This window comes from Mesoplodon densirostris, chromosome 3 (assembly GCF_025265405.1).
Source record: "Mesoplodon densirostris isolate mMesDen1 chromosome 3, mMesDen1 primary haplotype, whole genome shotgun sequence".
In the NCBI taxonomy this organism is placed as follows: Eukaryota; Metazoa; Chordata; class Mammalia; order Artiodactyla; family Ziphiidae; genus Mesoplodon; species Mesoplodon densirostris.
Genome location: NC_082663.1, coordinates 130,173,576 through 130,193,107, shown reverse-complemented (window position 1 = coordinate 130,193,107; position 19,532 = coordinate 130,173,576). Strand labels below are relative to the sequence as shown.

The 19,532-nt window shown below is 49.2% G+C and overlaps 1 protein-coding gene across 1 annotated transcript in view; it reads left to right on the top strand.

Annotated features, from left to right (window-relative positions):
* The first annotated feature begins 248 nt into the window (after nt 1-248).
* CCDC69 (coiled-coil domain containing 69) overlaps nt 249-19,532 on the top strand; it is a 36,352-nt gene continuing 17,068 nt past the window's right edge. Inside the window, exons 1-3 of the mRNA XM_060094441.1 lie at nt 249-280; nt 2,790-3,012; nt 18,842-18,911. Coding sequence (XP_059950424.1) covers nt 249-280; nt 2,790-3,012; nt 18,842-18,911 — 325 coding nt within the window. The remainder of the gene's footprint in view (nt 281-2,789; nt 3,013-18,841; nt 18,912-19,532) is intronic.

The following is a 19,532-nucleotide window of genomic DNA, read 5'->3' as shown; positions in this document are numbered from 1 at the left end:
GACCAACCGTCCCAGTGTGCCTAGGACTGAGGAGTTTCCTGAGACATGGGACTTTCAGTGCTGAAAGTGGGGAAATCCTGAGCAGACCAGGATGAGTTAGTTACCCTACTTGCCCAAGAAATGGGCACATCATAGTACCTGCTTGTTTATTGCTAACTGTGGTAGACATTTCTGCTGTTCACCAGCATTTCTGGTTCTCTTCTCCTTCTGGGCACACATTACACTTCTCCATCCCCTTGAAGTTGCGCATGACCATGCGACTTGCTTTAGCCAGTAAAATGTGAGTGGACTTAATGTGTGTCACTCCTGAGTGGAAGAATTTAAGACCCATGCACCATTCTCCATACACTGTCTTCTCTTGGCCTGGCAAACCCTGAAGCCATGGAGTTGGGATGGCTGCATCTTAGAATGGTGTCGAATATCTCTGTGAAGCAAAGCCCTCGGCCTCCCCATGCTAGACGTGTAGTGTGAGCAAAACTTAGCTTCACTCATAAGTTGCTGAGATTTGTATGTTTTTCATCACTGCAGCAAAACCTTACCTAACCTGACTGGCACGACCACCACCAAAAATCTCATTAGCAACTTATTTAAACTCAAGTTCCTAAAGCAAAAAAAAAAAACTCCTTAGGGTTTTTTCTCAGGTGGAACTTCAAAGCACATAACCAAAAAGCCAGTTGTGTGAACATAGGAAATCTGAGCCTGGTCTCCCAGGAAGCTTAAAGAAGCCGGAGGCAAGAGCTCCTGAGAACAGTCTCTGGGAACAGAATTTGCCTTCCTGGTTCCTACCCACCAGCCCAAGTTATTGATTCCAACTGCTGACATTAAAATTCCAGATCATTTTTAGAAAGTTCAACTCTTCGATGTTCAGATGGGAAACTCTCCAAAAAAAGAAGCAACAGGTTCAGGATCACCCAAGACATTACTGGTTATGATCTCCCTACACATTTTTGGCCCTGTTTGTCCTTTACATTGCTTTCCTACATAGTTCATCACAATCATTGTCTGTTTCCTTGGGATTTCACATCTTTACCCACTTGATGGTGAAAAACTAGTCTCAATCTCATGCCTGGGTTTAAAAACATATATTTTTTAAAAATTTATTTATTTTTGGTTGCATTGGGTCTTCGTTGCTGTGTGGTGTGTGGGCTTCTCACTGCGGTGGCTTCTAGTTGTGGCATGCGGGCTCAGTAGTTGTGGCACACAGGCTTAGTTGCTCCACGGCATGTGGGATCTTCCCAGACCAGGGCTTGAACCCGTGTCCCCTGCATTGGCAGACAGATTCTTAACCACTGTGCCACCAGGGAAGCCCTAAAAACATTTTTTAGGAACTTTTTTCTTATTATGACAATAATTTTCTTATTATAATAGTAGAAGTGTATACTCATTTTTTTTAACATAAGAAAATGAATATCCAAAATCTCACCCTCATGTAGAGGTAATCACTATTAACACTTTTTAAAAATAAGAATGAATTTGTTACATTTTATGACATTTAAAAATTTCATCCTCTTCAGTATTTTAGCAGGTTACATGATATTCTATTTTTATGGATATATCATAATTTTTTTAACCAAGCGCCTTTTCTTGGATATTTACTTTGTTCTGGTTTTTTGCTTGTTTGTTGGTTTGGGTTTTTAGTAAATCATGAGCACTGTTTCATAATCATTGTTAATTTAAGTAGATACTCTTTCCTCATTACCTGTTCAGCGCATCCTACAGTAGTGGTTCTCACACATAAGCATGGCTCAGACTCACTGGGAGGGCTTAGGAAGCTAGAGATTGCTGAACCCCATCTCCAGAGTTTAGGATCTGTAGGTCTAGGTGGGGTCTGAGAATTTGTATTTCTATCAAAGATTTCTGGTAGTGCTTATGCTGTTGATTTGGGTGCCACACCTTGTGAACCACCGTCTTATTCTTCTTCCCAAGAACCTAATATCACCTGTGTTCTCAGTTTCCTTTCTTTGAACCTGCTGCAATTGGGTTTTTACTCTGTCGGGGGGGAAGTTCTGTAGTGGTCTCACATTCTTTTCCCATTCATGACTGTAAGTCCCTTTCATCAGCACATCTTTCCAAGTGGTACACACTCACACTGATTTTCAAAGTTAGGTGTCTTTTTCCTGCATTGCCACTCCCAGAAACCTCAGCCCGTAACAAAGCAAGGGTAAACAAAAGTTCTTTTTCCCAGACTCTGACATTTTACATCCCTTATTCTCCCTGCATCTGCCTGTCTGCCTCACGAAGTTGTTGTGATGGGCAACATCGATTCAAAATGGATAGAGTAGAATATTACAGGTGCTTGTGAGCTGGAAGGAGCTGTGGACCCAGAAGCGGGGAGGCATTACAATTAAACTTCCCATTATTATGTATTTGTAGGGAAATGGTTGGAAGCTTAGGTTCTGGAGTTAGAACTGGATTTTTATCTGGGCTCTGATACTTACTAGCTTTGTGGGCTTAGGCAAATCACATATCGGAGCCTGATTTTCCTCACCTGTAAAATGGAGGAACTAATACCTTTGTTGCAAGGAGATTGCAAGAAATCGAAATAATATGTGCAAAGAAGCCGTGACAGAAACAACTCAATAAACGGTAGCTGTTGTGTTTACTAAATAATTGTTTTATTTTTTTTTTCCTGGCCTTTTCTCTGCTGCGGGCCTGGAAAGGAATCCATTTATCGTAGGGATCTTTTCGGCCCTGGCCTGAGTTTTCTATCATTTACAAAGATTCTGGTCACCTGCTCAGGCTGCTGTTCCGTGCGCCCAGCCGGCTTTGCTGAGGCCCTGTTTTTCGAGTATTTACGGCGCGCGGCCGCCCCAGCTCCCGCTCAAGTCTGCGCTTCCAGGTTCATTTCAGGGTCTCGCCGGCAGCCCCGGCCGGCGGGCGCGGAGCCGGCAGCGGGGCCAGAACGGCAGGGTCCTCTGGGGGCCCCGGAGTTGGGAGGCGGCGTCCGGGAGTCCCCCGAGGAGGATGGGCTGCGGACACAGCAGGCTGAGCTGCTGCAAACCCCCCAGAAAGGTAAAGGGCGCCGGCGGAGAAGTTTGTCTTCGGAGGGGAAGGAGGGTGCGGAACCACTCCGCCTCAGGGGACCCTCGGCGCCCCCGGTTCCCTCGGGTCGGCCGGGGATGCCGGACGGAGAACAGCTAGAGGCCGGTGCGGAGGGAGGCGGGGAAGACTCGGCCGGGCGGCGCTCTCTCCCCCACGGCCCTGGGCTGAGCCGCGCCGGGCAGCCGAGTTTACAAACACGGCCCCAGGGCCCGGGAAGGGCAGCTGATTCCGGCTGGCGGGCTGGGGAAATGTCTAGTGCCTATGGCAGGTGCCCTTTTCCTTCGGTCTGGGGCTGCTCGCTGTGTGACCGTGGACATGTGACTTGACCTCTCTGGGCCTTGGGTTTTCCCACCATCAAGAGGCAGATTATCTGTAGGGCCGCTACTCGCACGCAGAGTGGTCCACGGCTTTACATCATCGGCATCACCTGGGACCTGTTAGAAATGCAGAATCTCTGGCTGTGCCGCAGACTTACTAACATAGAACCTTTTAACAAGATGCCCAGGTGATTACACTACGCTTTAAAGTTTGAGAAGTGCTGGTTTAGAGCCTTTTCAGGCCCCGGAGCCGGAGCCGGTGCATGTGGGCTGTCCTAAGGGTAGCTGGGAGGGGCCAACGAGGCGGGGGGAGATTTACCGCCTTCTGCTCCCGTCCCCTCCCTTCCTGTCCCTCCCCCAAGGGGCCTCCGAGCTGGGGCAGGGCCCAGGAGACTCTACTCGGGTTTCTTGCAGTGGGACCAGCTGCCCCTTGGGTTCTGACAAGCCCAGAAGGTCAGAGTCTGGAGCCAGAGGACAACCTGAGGCACAGAGAGGGAAGGGAGGACCCCCACGTCCTGAGCCTTTTTCCTACGACTGCCTGCCCTCCAGCCAGGTGGGAATAGGTGGTCCTATAAACTTGATCAAGTCCCCTGAGACCTCAAGAGACACCCCCACACACACACACACACACACTGTGACACTGTCTAGTAATTTTTCATTGAACTTGAGTGTCTGCTGCTTTGCCTGTGCTTGAGCACAAGCTTTTCTGCCTATTGAATATGCAGTACTGTCCCCAACCTGGATGATTCTATTTCCTGCCCTGTGCCTAGTCCAGGGAGAAGAGTTTCTGTCCCAAGTACAGTGCCTCCCCCGCTTTCCTTGCTCCTCCTTTATTCCCAGGTCAAAAAACCTCACCGAGCTCTGACCCAGAAACCCTCCTGTCTTCCCTGGCTCCAACAGGGAAACTGAGGCTTGCCTCCATCAGTGGAAGCAGAGGCTGGCTGATGGGATGATGAGCACATAAACCTGAGCCTGGCTTGAGACTTATAACAAACTGGTGATAGTTGGACATCGATCCTCGGTGTTAACCCTAGCTCTGCCACAAACATCCTGTGTGACCCCAAGTAAGCCATTAGCACTCTCTGGGCCTCAGTTTCTCCCTCTATATGGAGAGGGAGGGCAATAAGCAGGATGATTTCTAAGAGTCTGAGAATCTGTGTTCTCTGCACCTGTGTCAACCTCTTAGTCTGCAAAGTGGGCCAAGGGTGAATTCCATCTACACAGTGGTGGGAGGAGACGAGGAGGAGCCCTGTTCCAGGCCTTGACTCTTCCATAGTCCAGAAGAGGAGACCGCAGTGAGCATGGGTTCCCCTGCCTCGTGGCCTTTCTGAAAGCCTCGCCAGCTGTCCCTGTCTGTCCCTGGCACAGCCTGAACTGGACCCCCTGTCTCAAGCTGTGAAGGGCAAGTAAAGTCAGCAGAGACTATCCCTGTGGGAAAGGGCCTTGGGTACCACCTGAGTGGGAGGTTAAAGCCTGGAGAAGGAAGGGTCTTGACCGAGGTCACAGAGCCACTTAGAGTAGAACCCAGGTGTCCAGTCCCCTAGCCCAGTGTTCTTTGTCTCTGCCCCTACTCAATGCTTCCAGTGGCTTCTTGTTGATTCCAAAGCCCTTTGGCATTAAAGCCTTTACCCTGTTGCCTCAGAGCAGCCTGGCTTTTCTTCCTGCCCCAGCAGTGCCAGGCCCCTGCCCCTGAGTGGCAGGATTTATAAGCTGATTTTGTTTAAAGTTCACGCCTGTTTCCATCCCTTCGTGCCGTGCTCCTGCCTGGTTTCTCATCCAAGTGCCAACCCCTAGAAGGCGTGAGCTTCCAAGCTCATCCCCGGTAGGCTCTCAGCCCCCTGGGGGAGAGGGGGCCTCTGAGGATGGGATGTACAAAAGTGAGCTCAGACCGCAGGAGGCTCAGGTCACGACAACAGTGACTCACCCTGAGTGGCAGTTGACAGAGTACTTTCACATCCTGCCGACCTCACAGAAGCCTGGAAGCCAGGCTGAGCTGCCGAATCTTCCCCACTTTATAGAGGAGGAGACTGAGGTTCAAGGGAGGAGTGATGTCCCATAGTCAGTTGGTGGCCAAGCTTTGCAGTGGGGCCTGGTTTTTCTGCCCTCCCCGGCTAGTGCTCACTGCCCCGCACAGAGCCCAGAGCAGGTGCTACATAAATATTTGAGTGAGTGAATGAGGGCCACGTGAGAGCCAGACTAGGGGTCAGCCCAGGGTGCAGCAGGAGTATCTCATCCAGCTTTGAGAGCCACAGGAAGGCTTCTTGGATGAGGGCTGGGCACGCCTTGGCTGAGTGTTGAAGGTTTGGTGGGAGTTACCCAGTCCAGGCAGAAAGGTCAGTCTGAGCAGCGGCTGAGCCTGAGAAGCACAGAGTGACGTGCTGGTTGTGGAGCGTGGGCGTGGCCAGCTGTGAGGAATGAGGCCGGCGCGCTCAGCGGGGCCTTCGCGGGCTAGGGACAGGGGCTTGATCACTAGGACTTCTCAAAGTCCCTCCAGGGGCCAGGCCCTGAGGGTTTGCTGAGTCCTGTGGTCAACAGTACCTGGTGGCCTTAGCTGACCAGCTGTCCTAGATCCCACTGAGAGGCCTGACCTGGGGCTGAGTGTTACTGGGACTTTTGGGGAAAGTTGAAATCCTGGTGGAAAAATGAGGGGATCCCTAGCAGGCTGGATGTGGATACCGAAGAACCACCTGCATTGTGTGGTCCTTCCGAAACCCTTTTTGGCAGAGACTGTGGCTGATGTGGCCACGTCCCTGGGAGGATGTGGGAGAAGGCCGGACAGAAGGGGGAGGGCCGAGGAAGCAAGCCCACGGGCTTGCCTGTAGGAGTGACATGGAGAGTACACAGGGGCCTTCCATCCCCAGCAGGTTACCCGTCTGGGCCCAAGGTGGGGAGGGACAGCTAGTGCCTCATGGTCAGTCCCCTGTATGTGTGCCTGGTGTCCCCAGGGCTTCGGCTCTGGCGCCACAGCCCTGAGCAGCGCATCAGAGACCCTGGCTCAGCACTGCTCCCGGAGACAGGCCTCGCGCAAGAGGTTCTCTGTGTTCAGTAGCCCTTCAGGAGGGTTTCCATGTTGCAGGCCAGGTGAGAGAGGCAGAGATGCAGAAGTGAACACCATGGGAGAGCCTGGCATGGGCACAGCTAATTTTGAAACAAAACCATAGACACTAAGGACATGGGCTTTAGAACTGGGTCCACATATTCATTTATTAACTCAGCTGTCCGACTCTGGGCCAGGTGCCACTTCAGTCCTGGCTCCATCGTGGATCCATTAAGTGACCGTGGAAGGGACTTGGCTTTTCCGTGCCTCAGTTTCCTCATCTGTAAAATATGTGTGATGTTAGCTCCTGAGTCATAGGGTTCTAAGATTAGATGAAAGAATGCACGTAATAGAGCCCCTGATACACCAACTGGTAAGTGGCATACCCTCGATAAGATGGAATGTGGGTGAGGACATCACCGCCTGGATTGTACCCAAGAAAAGCAAACAGGGTTGCGGAAGTCAGGGGGACATTAATGTCCTTGGCAGGCTGTTGGGTTAGGAAGATGAAGCCTGGAGCCTGGCCACTGCCTTCCAACCTCTGAAGTGTTGTCAAGAGGCACGGGCACAGGGCACAGCCTTGTTCTCTGGTTCCAGGAGGCAGAGTTGTGGCCAATGAGGGGAATCTAAAGGGAGCCAGATTCTACTTCTCACCAGGAATAAGGGTAGTGAGTTCCCCATCCTGGAGTAGTTCAAGCAGAGGTCAGCTGCGATTGTAGCAAAAATAGAAGAGGGGATGCAAGCCTCGGACAAGGAAGTACTTAGGATTCCACTCAAGATATCTCATTATTGTGATTACTATAATGTTTGAGGCAAAATTTCAGAATTTGGAAAAGTATAAAGAAGTTTTAAAGTAGTTTTTAATCCCACCATGAAGAGGTAGCCTCTGTGTACATTTCAGTGGCATTCTTTCTACTGTTTTCCTACATGTATGATATATGTGAATGTGACTATTTTTGCAGAATTGGGAAAATATTTTATTTATTTATTTGATATTTATTTATGCATTTGTTTTTTGGCTGCGTCGGTTCTTGGTTGCAGCGTGCGGGCTTCTCTCTAGTTGTGGCGCGAGGGCTCCAGAGCTCGTGGGCTCTGTAGTTATAGCGCGGGGGCGTGTGGGATCTTAGTTCCCCGACCACGGTTCAAACCCACGTCCCCTGCATTGGAAGGTGGATTCTTAACCACTGGACTGCCAGAGAAATCCCTGGGAATATATTTTAAATGATTATATTCTAGTTACTTAATATTTTGTTGGGGGTGTTCTCCCATGTTAAATAGTCCGTGGAAATGTGATTTTTAATGGCCACCTAATGTTCTGTGGATGTTCTGTGGCTTATTTAACCAGTTTGGACACTTGGTTATTTACACTCCCCACTCCTGCCCACCCTTGTGTTTTCATCCTAAGCCGGGAGACTGTGCCTTTTTGTCAGAGGGGAGAGGTTGGGGGAGGGAGGGCCTCCAGGGAGAGATGTCATCTTGGCTGGCTTTTGAAGGTGAAGGGGAGCCAGACACTTGTGTCAGGGTGAATGGGGTACACAAGAGGCAGGGCCCCTGACACCTGGTCAGTAGGAGCAGGGTAAATCTGACCTTTGAACTTGCTTTGCTGAGGGTGGGACAGAGAGTCTATGAAAGGAAACTGCCTTTCCCTGGCACTGAGCCGTCTGTCCCAAACATTGTGGGGACGTTGCTGTGTATGTGGCCTCTGAGCTTTGCCCAACCCCCAAAATGATGCCCCCCCCTCCCCGGAAAAATCATCCTAGTTAAAGTCAATACAGGCTTCCATATATATGACCTCTGACAACCTTGTGAGGTTCAATGCCCGATTTCTATGTTATAAAGAGACATCTGTGCTCTGTGACCTAAAACCCATCAGAATAATTCCTAATAAATCCTTGCCTTGGACACACAACCATTGGTAACACATTTTCTGCACATACATGTTTTTTAATTCTGTTCCTTTGTAGCTGAATTCCCAATCAGCTAGCATGGGTCCCTGAGAGCCTGAGATGCCCCCAGCCACCTCAGGACTTCCGTTGCTGCCACAGTTGGGTGTTGAGTTGGGGGCCCATGCTTCACGTCATCACTTGTATTTTTTTGTTATAAAAAGGGCCGAAAAGATAAAACTTCAAATTGTTCGTCCGGAAACAGGATGCCATATAAGTCAAGATGGTAGGAGGGGCTGCCACTAGACATCTCAGTGTTCATAGATTGGCTAGTAAGCAGAAGTCTGAAATCTACCTGAAAAAGAGTTCCAAGAGACCTCAGTATAACATTCATGAGCGTTCATGTTCAAAAACCAAACTTGGAAAAAGTTGGGTAGCCCCCATAAAAGGAAGAGTCTGATGGATGGCCTGAGTCCTGGCTCTGACATCTCGGGGTGTACTTGGGTTTCCATCCTCAAGGCCTGCACTTTGTCCTCTCAGTGTCCTCCACCCTCAAAGCACTGTGAGCTATCCCGGATGACTGGTCGACCAGGGACTGGGCCAGGAAGGGAGCAGGACCTGCAGGTGGGTGCAGGGGGAGCTCCTGGGGCCCCACCCCAGGCAAAGAGAAGGAGAGAGAGAAAATGAGATAATTCCATCTATCTTTAGCATAGATAGATCTAAATCTATCCATCACCCGAAGACAAGCCATCGACTTCTCTCACCAGGTAAATGTGAATCCTTAAAAATCATTTATCTTGTGTCACTTTATTTTCAAATCTGAATCTTCCAGAACATCTAGGCCAAATGCCTCACAATACAGCCATCCCACACCCATGCTTTCCCCCCAGATAAATGATGTACAAACCGACCTACTTCCAGTTTTCCTTCCTCCCCAACAGTGAAGTTCTTTTTCAGAGTGTACAACGAACCTTGTCATTTCTCCACCGCCCCATGCAACCCTACCCCCTGCCCTCTCCTTGAGAAAACAGCTCTGACATCAGAAAAGTTATCTGTAATGGATTTTGTAATGTTTGTTTATTTGTGGCCATGCCACGCGGCATGCGGGATCATAGTTCCCTGACCAGGGATCAAACCCGTGCCCCCTACAGTGGAAGCACGGAGTCTTAACCACTGGACCGCCAGGGAAGTCCCTTTAATGGGTTGATTAGTGTCCCTACCCAAACTCACGTACACCCAGAACCTATGAGTATGAGCTTATTTGAAACAGGGTTTTTGCCGATGTAATCAGTCAAGATGAGGTCGTACTGGGTGATGGTGGGCCCTAATCCGAGGACTGGTGTCCTTGTAAGAAGAGGGAACTTTGGACACAGATACACGGGGAGAAGGCCATGTGATGACAGAAGCAGAGATTGGAGTGATGCAGCTACAAGCCAAGGAACGCCAAGGATTGCTGACAACCACTGGAAGCTAGGAGAGAGGGATGGAACAGAAACTCCCTCAGAGCCTCCAGAAGGACCCAACCCACCTGATACCTTGGTTCGGGACTTCTAGCCTTCAGAACTGGAAGAGAATAAATTTCTGTTGTTTTAAGTCACCAACGTCCTGGTGATTTGTTACAGCAGCCCTAGGAAACATATATATTTTAAGGTTAATTACTCCCCACCCTCTCTCACCCCTCCCCCACCTTGCTACCAGTAGAAATGGGCAGGAAGAACCCAGTGCCTCCCCTTTGGAACCATGGCTTGGCAGAAGGGTAGGGAGCACTGCAAACAAGGAGGTGCTTGGACAAGGCCCAAATGCTGTTGGACACCAGTTGCAGCATCTGCAGAGGAAAGCGCACTGGGCCAGAGGTCAAGAGTGGGTCCCACTCCTGCCTCTTTCACTAACTTGCTGTGTGATCTCAGCTGGTTCTCTCCCCGGGCCTTGATCTCCCCACCAGTAAAATGATCGCCATGGCTGCTTTTAGGTTCCAAGAGAGGTATTTATTCTGCATGTTGTTCATTGTACACAAGTCAAACGTGAATACACTATTGTTTGAAAAATTCTAAGAATTTAGGCAAAACTGAAGCTCCCCCTCCTTGACTGCAATAATTCTAGTCCTTTCTCTAGAGATGATGACTGACTGCCGTGAGTGTGCGCTTTTCTAGGTAGTTTTTCCTGTGCATTTACGTACAGTAGAAATCGTTTGTTTTGCCTATTGATATTCTACCAAATGGCTTTCCACTCTTGTTGGTAAATTCCTACTTCATTTTTTTTAAACATATGAGTGGCATTGCCTAGTGTTATATACCTTGGTGTATTGAGCTGGTGCCCTGTTGTGGATATGAGCCTGGTTTCCAGCGTTTCCCTGTTACAAGTGACCCCGCCCTGAGCACCCTGGAGGAGCCACCGTCCTCGCTAACGGGTGCCGGTCTCTGCTGGCCGTGCTATGGCAGGGTGGGGGTGCTTGCCGCGTGTACCTTGCGAGGTGGCTGCTGGGCTCTGTCATCTTCTGCTCCAGGCACTGCAGCCCCCACCTTTTACATCCTCTCCACAGGAGCTGCTCAAGAACAGAGGGTGGTATGCAGGGTTCAGGACACCCCCCAGACCCTCCTGAGCAAGGGCCCCTCCTTCCTTGTCCTGCAGAGAAGCCCTCTCCATGCAGGGGCTGACAGCTGAGTGTGTCCTACTGCGAGCTCTGCCGTGCCTGGAGCCAGCGAGCGTGACAGGACTGATAGAGGACGAGGTGTCAGGGTGACCTCACTCTGCGCCTGCTTTTGTATCCACAGCATACCAAAGCCAGAAGGGCCCTGATGTATCCCATTGCCCAAGTCCATGCCAGAGAGAGGAGGAAACAGAAGCCCAGAGAGGGGAGGGTGCTTCCCCAAGGTCACACAGCAAGCACGTAGCAAGTCAGGGGCCTGACTCTGGACTCCGACTGGGGAGTTTGCCATTGGGCTGATGAGACAGGGGAATATCCAGCCGTGTATCTATGCCCTCAGCCCGTCTCTTCCCCCGCTGTGGCCACTGACACCATTTTCTGTCCCACTCCTTCAGGGTCCTTCTGCCTGGCGGGCTGACCCAAATGCTGGAAATGGTACCGAGTGCTTCTGCCAGCTCCGGGCCCTCTCAGGCGAGCAGAGCTGGCAGACCCCCTGGGAGGCTGATACGGGACAGGAAAAGGTGGGCTCTAGGGAGGAAGGAAGGGGATATGGTATACTGGGAACCCTTTCCTGGCCTCAGCCCCTCCATCTGTGAGTGAGGGGTTGGGCCCTGCGCTCACTGTCTGCCGTGGGTGGGCTCAGCAGGTGCGTGGGAGGGAAGTGGTTCTGCCCTCCCCTGAGATGTCTTTTGTCAGCTGGTCAGATGGGAGGGATGGAGGCCACATCCGCCCCTGACTTGGGGTGTTCTAGGGGCATTGTAGGTATTCAGAGAATAGGCGGGGCCTCCTGACACAGCTGAGAGGTACTGGCTGGTGCTCCTACCTTTCATTCGGTTGCGTGGTCACGTCGGTATGTCCCCAGGCAGACACTGGCTGATGCTGACGCCGTCATGTGTAAAATGAACAAGTTGAAGTAAACCTTTGGTGTCCCTGGCCGCGTGAAAATGAAATCACATTCAGGCGTTGCTTTGGCAAAATACTTCTGCCCATCTTAGAGATGGGGAAGCTGAGGCCTGTGATTATGGTGTTCTTACGTCCGAGGCTCTGTAGTTTGGGTGTGAACGCTAACATTTCTCAACAGCCCTGAATATTTAGGTCTTGCCTCTCCTCCACCCGAAGTCCTGGCGGGGCCCCTTGGGCCTCTGCCTCCACAGGCCTCCGCCGCCACCTCCTTCCTGCCTCTACCGTCAGCCAATGGGCTCTGCTGTGGTTGTTCAGATCCCGAAAACAGTGGTGCCAGGGGCCCCACCCACGCTGAGTTCTGACACTGGAAAGGCAGCTCTGATACTGCAGAGGATTGTGACATGAGTCCCTTGAGGCTCAGAATCCCCTAAACGTTTGGCTACTTGGATCAATCTGGTGCGTGCAGGAAGGACGCGGAAGGGCCTCCGCCTCGAGTCTGGATTCCCTTTAGGGCTCTGCTCCCTGCTTTGCGGCCTCTAACAAGCACTGCTCACCTCCCCTCCGGGCCTCAGTTTTTCCATCTGGAAATAGGAGGTGAGGATTGGAATAAACTGTCTCTAGGGGCCCTTCCATCCCTGTCTTCTGGGTCCCAGTAAGCCTTCCTCAGCCAAGGTGGGTGTGATAGAACTATGCGGCCAAGGGAAGCCAGGGCTGTGGCTTATGGGGGTGGCGGAGGAGCTTGGTGAACTCTTAAGTGCCCTTTGATTACTAAATTCTCGAAGCTAAGCAGGAGTAATGAGGCCATAAATCACACCATTCAATCAGAAATACACAATGCCTAAAGGCCTATGAAGAAGACCGAGTGATGGTCCCTAAACCAAGGTTAAACCAAGTGTCTTCAGGAAAGGCCAAGCCAGCCTTAGGGCTTGGCTTCCATCCTAGTGGGATTCCCAAGGGAAGGAATAGCTGGGAAGTTTCTATTCAAGTTGCTTCTGCCTTCCTCATTCCTTCCTGATGAGGCTCAGAATTTGAGGGAAGTGAGGAGTCTAGCCTGGACACTTTAGTATGAGACTATGAAAATTCACCCCAAAGTACTGCAACCTGAATAATACTCAACAGAGCCCCCGGGGACTCTGTTAATGTTGGTGGGTTTTACATACGGCCTGCACTAGCTAAACACTTGATGCTTACCAGAGGTCTTTACTTGTTGAACATCAGGGATATTTTATAGAATTATTGACAGTTAGAGTTGAGGGCCCTCTGAGATCAGTCAGTCAGTCCAACCTGCAAAATGAAGTTTGCCTCTTCTTGTATGCTACCAGTGACAGAGAGCTCACTACCACCACCCCACCCTCCAATAAGGCAGCCTATCTCTATTTGGGACAGTTCTGAGATTCTTCATATTGCACTTGAAACTTCTAGTCCTTGGACACCATCTTGCCCTTCAAGGCTGTGGACCACACACTAGCAGCTTCTACCTCATGGCAGTCCTGCAGAGGTTTGAAGACGGAGTCCAGAGTTTTTTCTTTTTGTTTTTGGTTTTTGCCTATTCTCGAGGCTGATCAACTATTATTAACAGTCCCTCCTGTCACTTGGTTTGAATCTCCTACCACATCTTGTCAGATCCTCTTGGACACCTTCCATTTGGTCAATTTACCCTCCAAAATGCAAGCATATTCGAGAGGGTCTCACCAGGCCCAGTCCGAGCTTGCCTGGCTTCCTCACGGCTCTGGGCCCTGTCCTCCCGCTCTGCCTGGACCCTGTCTGCTTTCGGAGCTGTGTTCTACCTTCTACCGCGGACCAGGTTTGCTTCTGGTTGACCCCAGAGCAGAGCTCTGGTCTGCTTGACAGCAAGGAGCTGGGCCCCAGAACGGTGCATGTCACCAAGATGGAGGGGCCCTGGTTCCAGCCCTCTTAGTTGAAGGGCTGCCCTGGAGCCCAGAAGGACTGAGGAGAACATCTGTTCCAACCCTGACCCATCACAGATAGGTCCAGAGAGGGGACAGCACTTCCCTCAAGTCACACAGTGAAGCTGGAACCTGGGTCTTCTGGCCTCTCCCCCAGTCCTGGGTTCTCCCTCCATCCTGTGCTGCCAGCTGCCACCTCATAGCTTTCTTTGCCCAAGTTTCCATTGACACAGGAAGCTGCCATCCCTCTTCCAGAGCTCAGGCAGGATGTCCCTCCCAGTCTGAGGCCTGCCCCACTCTGCTTTTGGAAGGGAAAATTTTTGTGGCCCCCTCCCAGCTCCTGTCCTCTCCCACTGCAGGGTGAACTGTGCTCCATGACCTCTGAGGAGGAAGCAGCCAAGGCCCCACCGTGGGAATTTTCCATGCAGTAGTTGCTTATCGATTCCCGCTCAGCTCTGGGCCGTGTGTCCTCAGGCTTTGGAGAGCCTCAAAATCACCTGGATAGGTTGGTAGATCAGAGCTTCCCAGCACACACACACCACCCTCGGATGCTATAGGTCTAAAACTGGGCCTGGGAGCTGTGTTAAGCAAGGACTTCAGGTGGTTCTAATACAGGAGACCCTCTATTAGGCCTGGAAATTCCTAGAAATATTGTTCTGGGCATCATAACAGATACTGGAGCAAATCCAAAGTCGATTTCAAAAATGGTCCCTGTCCTCAGGGAGCCCCTTGGACTAGCAGAAGTACAGGTAACTGGGTAGCTACTCACATAGGTGTCTGAACAGGCCCTGGAGTGTAGCGCTGACAGGAGCTAACTCAGCCCTGGGGAGAGACCAAGTAGAAATAATATATGAGCTGGGCCTGGAGGCCTGAGAAATTATTGACCACGTGTCATGCTGGTATGGTCTTGAACACACACGGTTGTGCATCTTGCAGCCAGGAACACAGTAGGTTTTGGCCTAGCAGATTGGTCAACATGAAAAAAAATTTTTTTAATTAAAGAAAAAAAAGACACTAGTCCATGTAGACAAGGTTGCAGTGAAACTGGCCTTCTGTGTGTTATTAGTGGGTGAGTTAATTGATAGAACTTTCTGGAGAGTAGAGCCAGTAATTTTATTTTATTATTATTTTTTAATCTTATATGTCTTTTTTTTTAATTAATTTATTTTTGGCTACGTTAGGTCTTCATTGCTGCGCGTGGGCTTTCTCTAGTTGCGGCGAGCGGGGGCTACTCTTCATTGCGGTGCCCGGGCTTCTCATTGTGGTGGCTTCTCTTGTTGCAGAGCACAGGCAGAGCCAGTAATTTTAGATGTGTGAAAAATTTTATAAATCAGTATGTTCTCTAAAGCATGATTTGGAAATTAAAAAATGGAAATAATGTAAATATTCAACAGTGGATTTTTTTTTTTTTTTTTTTGGCCATGCCATGCGTCATGTGGGATCTTAGTTCCCCAACCAGGGATCGAACCTGTGCTCCCTGCATTGGGAGCACGGAGTCTTAACCACTGGACCACCAGGGAAGTCCCTCAACTTTTTTTCCCTCAATGTGAAAAAAAAAAGTTGTGGATTTTTTTTTCACATCTGGATTTATGTTTATTCACATGTGGGAGGGAATAACATTTTACAGTTAGATCACAAATATCAGAAAGCTACTCAAAGTGGGAGCTTCATAGAAATGTTAGAGAGTGGAAGGAGATACATGAAAGCATTATTTTTTTAAAAAAGCAAATCCTTTGTGGTCAACATATTCTTGCAAACTATTTTGAAAATGAAACACTCAATTAGATATTGAGTAATATTAATGATTTAAAACCAGTGGAGGGGGCTTCCCTGGTGGCACAGTGGTTAAGTGTCCGCCTGCCGATGCAGGGGACATGGGTTCGTGCCCCGGTCCGGGAGGATCCCACATGCCACGGAGCAGCTGGGCCCGTGAGCCACGGCTGCTGAGCCTGCGTGTCCGGAGCCTGTGCTCCGCAACGGGAGAGGCCACAGCAGTGAGAGGCCCGAGTACCGCAAAAAAAAAACCAAAAAAAAAAAAACCAGTGGAGGTTGTATGGATTAAAAAACCATTCAACTGTGGATTATTGATTAAATGATTAAATTCACCCGTAAGGATGTCATACTCAAGTCATTAAAATTAATATATTTACAGAATATTTAATGCCATCTAGTAAATGCTCATATTTGAAAAAGATGTAAGAAAGTATATATAATATTCCAATAATGAATAAATATGTATTATTTATTACCACCATAATTGGCAAAAGATGTTTACCAATATTTAGATATTAAGAAAATGGAGAGGAGAACAGTAGAGTGAGGACAGTTTATGAGTCTTGAATGTCATTCTGAAGGAGTTATTCTGGGGGCAGGGGTGCCATCAGGATCTGGAGACTCCAGCACAAGGCCATGTCCTGCCTAAGGTCTGGAAGCTGTTAGTGGAGAAGAGTTTTTCACCTTCTGTGGTGGTTATTTGGGAGAAGACAGTTTCTCATGAGCTTTATGAACTTTTTTCAGGCAACCTGAGGCCAATGGCAGCCCAGAAGATCTAGGAAAGCACTGTGCGTCTTTGCTCTTGCCATGCTTTTCAGACATAACGTCTCTACTGTTCTGAGACCTTGTTCTTATGCTGATTTTGACATCGAGGTCCCGTTAGACAGTGTCTTACCTCCCCAGCTCCAGTTTCCTCCCTTGTAATAACCCTTGCCTCTCAGTGCGGTTGAGAGGATCTGAAATCAGACACTCAGAGTTTGAACGCCATGGGCGTCGTTGGGTGAAACTAAGACCTCCTCACCTCCACTTCACAAAGGAGGAAGTGGGAGCCCGGAGGAGGAAGGAGACTTGTCCAAATTCGTCAAAAAGCCAAGAATGGAATTCTGGAAATCTCACTCTCATAAAAACGTTGACCAGATTAGTGTAACCAGTGGTGGCAACAGGGACAAGACAACCGTTGGTGTTTATCTCCCTCCTTCCTCCAGCCCAGGGTGGAGAGGCTGGCTCCTGTCATTTCCCCGGAATCCTGTGTTGACAGCTTGTGCCTGGGCCAGGCGTCCCCTCTCCCATGGGCAGGAGGGCGGAGACTTCACAGGGTGGGTGGAGGGAGGGTGACAGGCGTGCCAGCCACTGAGCAGATGTGGGGACCAGGGCCTGGGGGAAGCACTGTGCCTTGCTCAGTTTGTCAGGATTTCACGCTGCACCAGGCCCTGTCCCAGGCACTGTGGGGCAGGAGCAGAATGTCCTAGAAGCCTTCCCTTCTCTTCCTTTCTCAACCGGAAGTATGCTTTCTAGCAGCATTTCATTCATTCTCAAGTTCAGGAAATTGTTAACAATTTTTATTTTATTAATCTATTATCACAGAAAAACGTAAAGCTTTTCCTTTACAATGATAATTCACAATTGAATGCTTTCATAGCCTTTTCACAGGCTGGCTTATTGAAGTGTTTTTTAAGATGGGGCCTAGGGACTTGCCTGGTGGCGCAGTGGTTAAGAATCTGCCTGCCAATGCAGGGGTCACGGGTTCGAGCCCCGGTCTGGGAAAATCCTATATGCTGCGGAGCAACTAAGCCCATGCATCACAACTACTGAAGCTCGCGCACCTAGAGCCTGTGCTCCGCAACAAGAGAAGCCACTGCAATGAGAAGCCCGCACTCCGCAACGAAGAGTAGCCCCCGCTCACTGCAACCAGAGAAAGCCCGCGTGCAGCAACGAAGACCCAACGCAGCCAAAAATAAATAAATTAATTAATAAAAATAAAATGGGGTCTAGAATATCTATTTTTTTTTATCAGAACACTTTTTCAAGGTATAATTGAGAAGTAACATTAATTTCAGGTGTACAACCTAAGGATTCAATATTTATATACATTGTGAAATGATCACAATAAGTCTAGCTAACATCCTAGAGCATTTTGAAAAGTATACAAAATGGCTTAAATTTTTTTTCTACCCCAGATCCTGGTCCAGTGGCCAGTGCCAGACTTTGACCAGCTTTTCACCTCTCTGGGGTGAAATGAGAAAATTAAAGGTGTGAATGTGTGTGTAACGTTAGGTAAGATGTTACTTCCCCTTTCCTGGAAGAACTATCTTGAACTTTCCTTAATATACTTTGGAAGGTTAAAATGTCTTCTATTTTATGAGATGATAGTGATAGTCTGTAAATAATTTTTGTCAGCATCCTTTCTTGTCAACCCATATCAGTTCTCCTATTTCAAAATATTATTTATGAAAACTGAAATCTGGGAGCCACTGACACTGCCTTGTGGTACAGAAGCCCTTTTGCCTCAGTTCTCTCCTTTGATCAGATTCAACCCACACTGGCCAAGGTTGGTTAAAGTGCCCACTAGGTATGGCTTAAATACTTGACTCTGCCAGTTGTCCCCTGATTTACCTTGATTGACTCCTCACCTACCTCAGCCTTCTCATCTTTAAATTGGGGGGCATGCGTATTTCCCAAGGTCCTTCTAAAGATTACCTGAGATAGTATAGATAAGACAGCATAGTGCCTGGGACACCCTGGCTGCAGTATCTCACCCCCACCTGTCACGTTAAGTACTCCTTATAGTTGGGGAAACAGCCCTTCTAGCAGAGAAGCAGCAATAGTAAAACATGGCTCGAACTTGGATGCTCTGCTTTCAATACAGGGAAGTTGGCTGGAAGTTGTGGTAGCCACAAGCCCTGAGAGGGAGGGGGAATTGTCTCTGAACTGGGGGTTAGGAACTTTTAGGACACCTAAAGGCCATAACTGGGGTGAGGGTAATAGCAGAAGGTCTGGCCAAGTCCCTAGAGAAGGAAGATAAGGGCAGAGAGGGGCCCATGGTTGGTGGCCAACCCAAATCACAAGAATCTAAGGAGAGACCAACCAGCATCAAACTCCCCGCGGAGGGTTTCCCTGGCCAAGATGAGAAATTCTGCTCTGAGAACCCTTTCCCCACAGAGGGAGTGCTGCCTCGGTATGGTGAGGAAGGAAGCCTAAGTGAACTGGGCCTAGAGCCGGGTTTGGCACAACTGGAATGCCTGTCTTGCCTTTAGAAGAATCTTACCGTAGCATCCATCCCCACACTGACCTCCTACCTTCTTCCTTCATCCTCATTGTTGTCTCATTTCTTCCAGAGGTGCCAAGGACCAGATCAGCCTCCCAGACCAGAGCTGCAGGAACTGGGTCCCTTCAATGGTGACACAGGTGAGTAGGCAGCCCTATAAATGCCCTCCCTGACATCTATGAGATTTCCTACTTTATAATCAACAGACATGATATGGCTATTTAATTACCTCACAAGATTTTACTTAGGTTACATTAATAGGAGTATCATGTCTAAAATCAGGGAGGTGATAGTTCTTCCCTGTTCCCGACTATTGATACCACACCTGGAGTGCTGAGTTTATTTCTGGAAAATACATTTTCAGAGGAATCCAGAAAAATTGGAGAGTACAGTGGAGAAAGATGAGGCTGGTAAGGAATCTGGAAACCATGTCTTGAAGGAACAGTTAAAGAAACAGAGGATGTTACAATAAAACACAACAGTTCTCTCCAAGTGACTGAAGTGCCCTCATGGAGAAGAAAGATGAGGCTTGTTCAGTGACCCAGAGATCAGTACTAGGGCCTCAATGTAGCAGAAACAGGCTGGCAGAATTCAGTTCAATCTCAAAGGATGTTTTGTGTGGTTGTTGGTTTAACATCATCAGAGATACTTCATAATAGGACGAGCTCTCCATCTCTGAAAGGTGTTTCATTACCACCTGGAGGCTGTCAGGGATATTGTAGATGAAGTTCAAGTACCAGATAAGCACCTGGGACAGAATT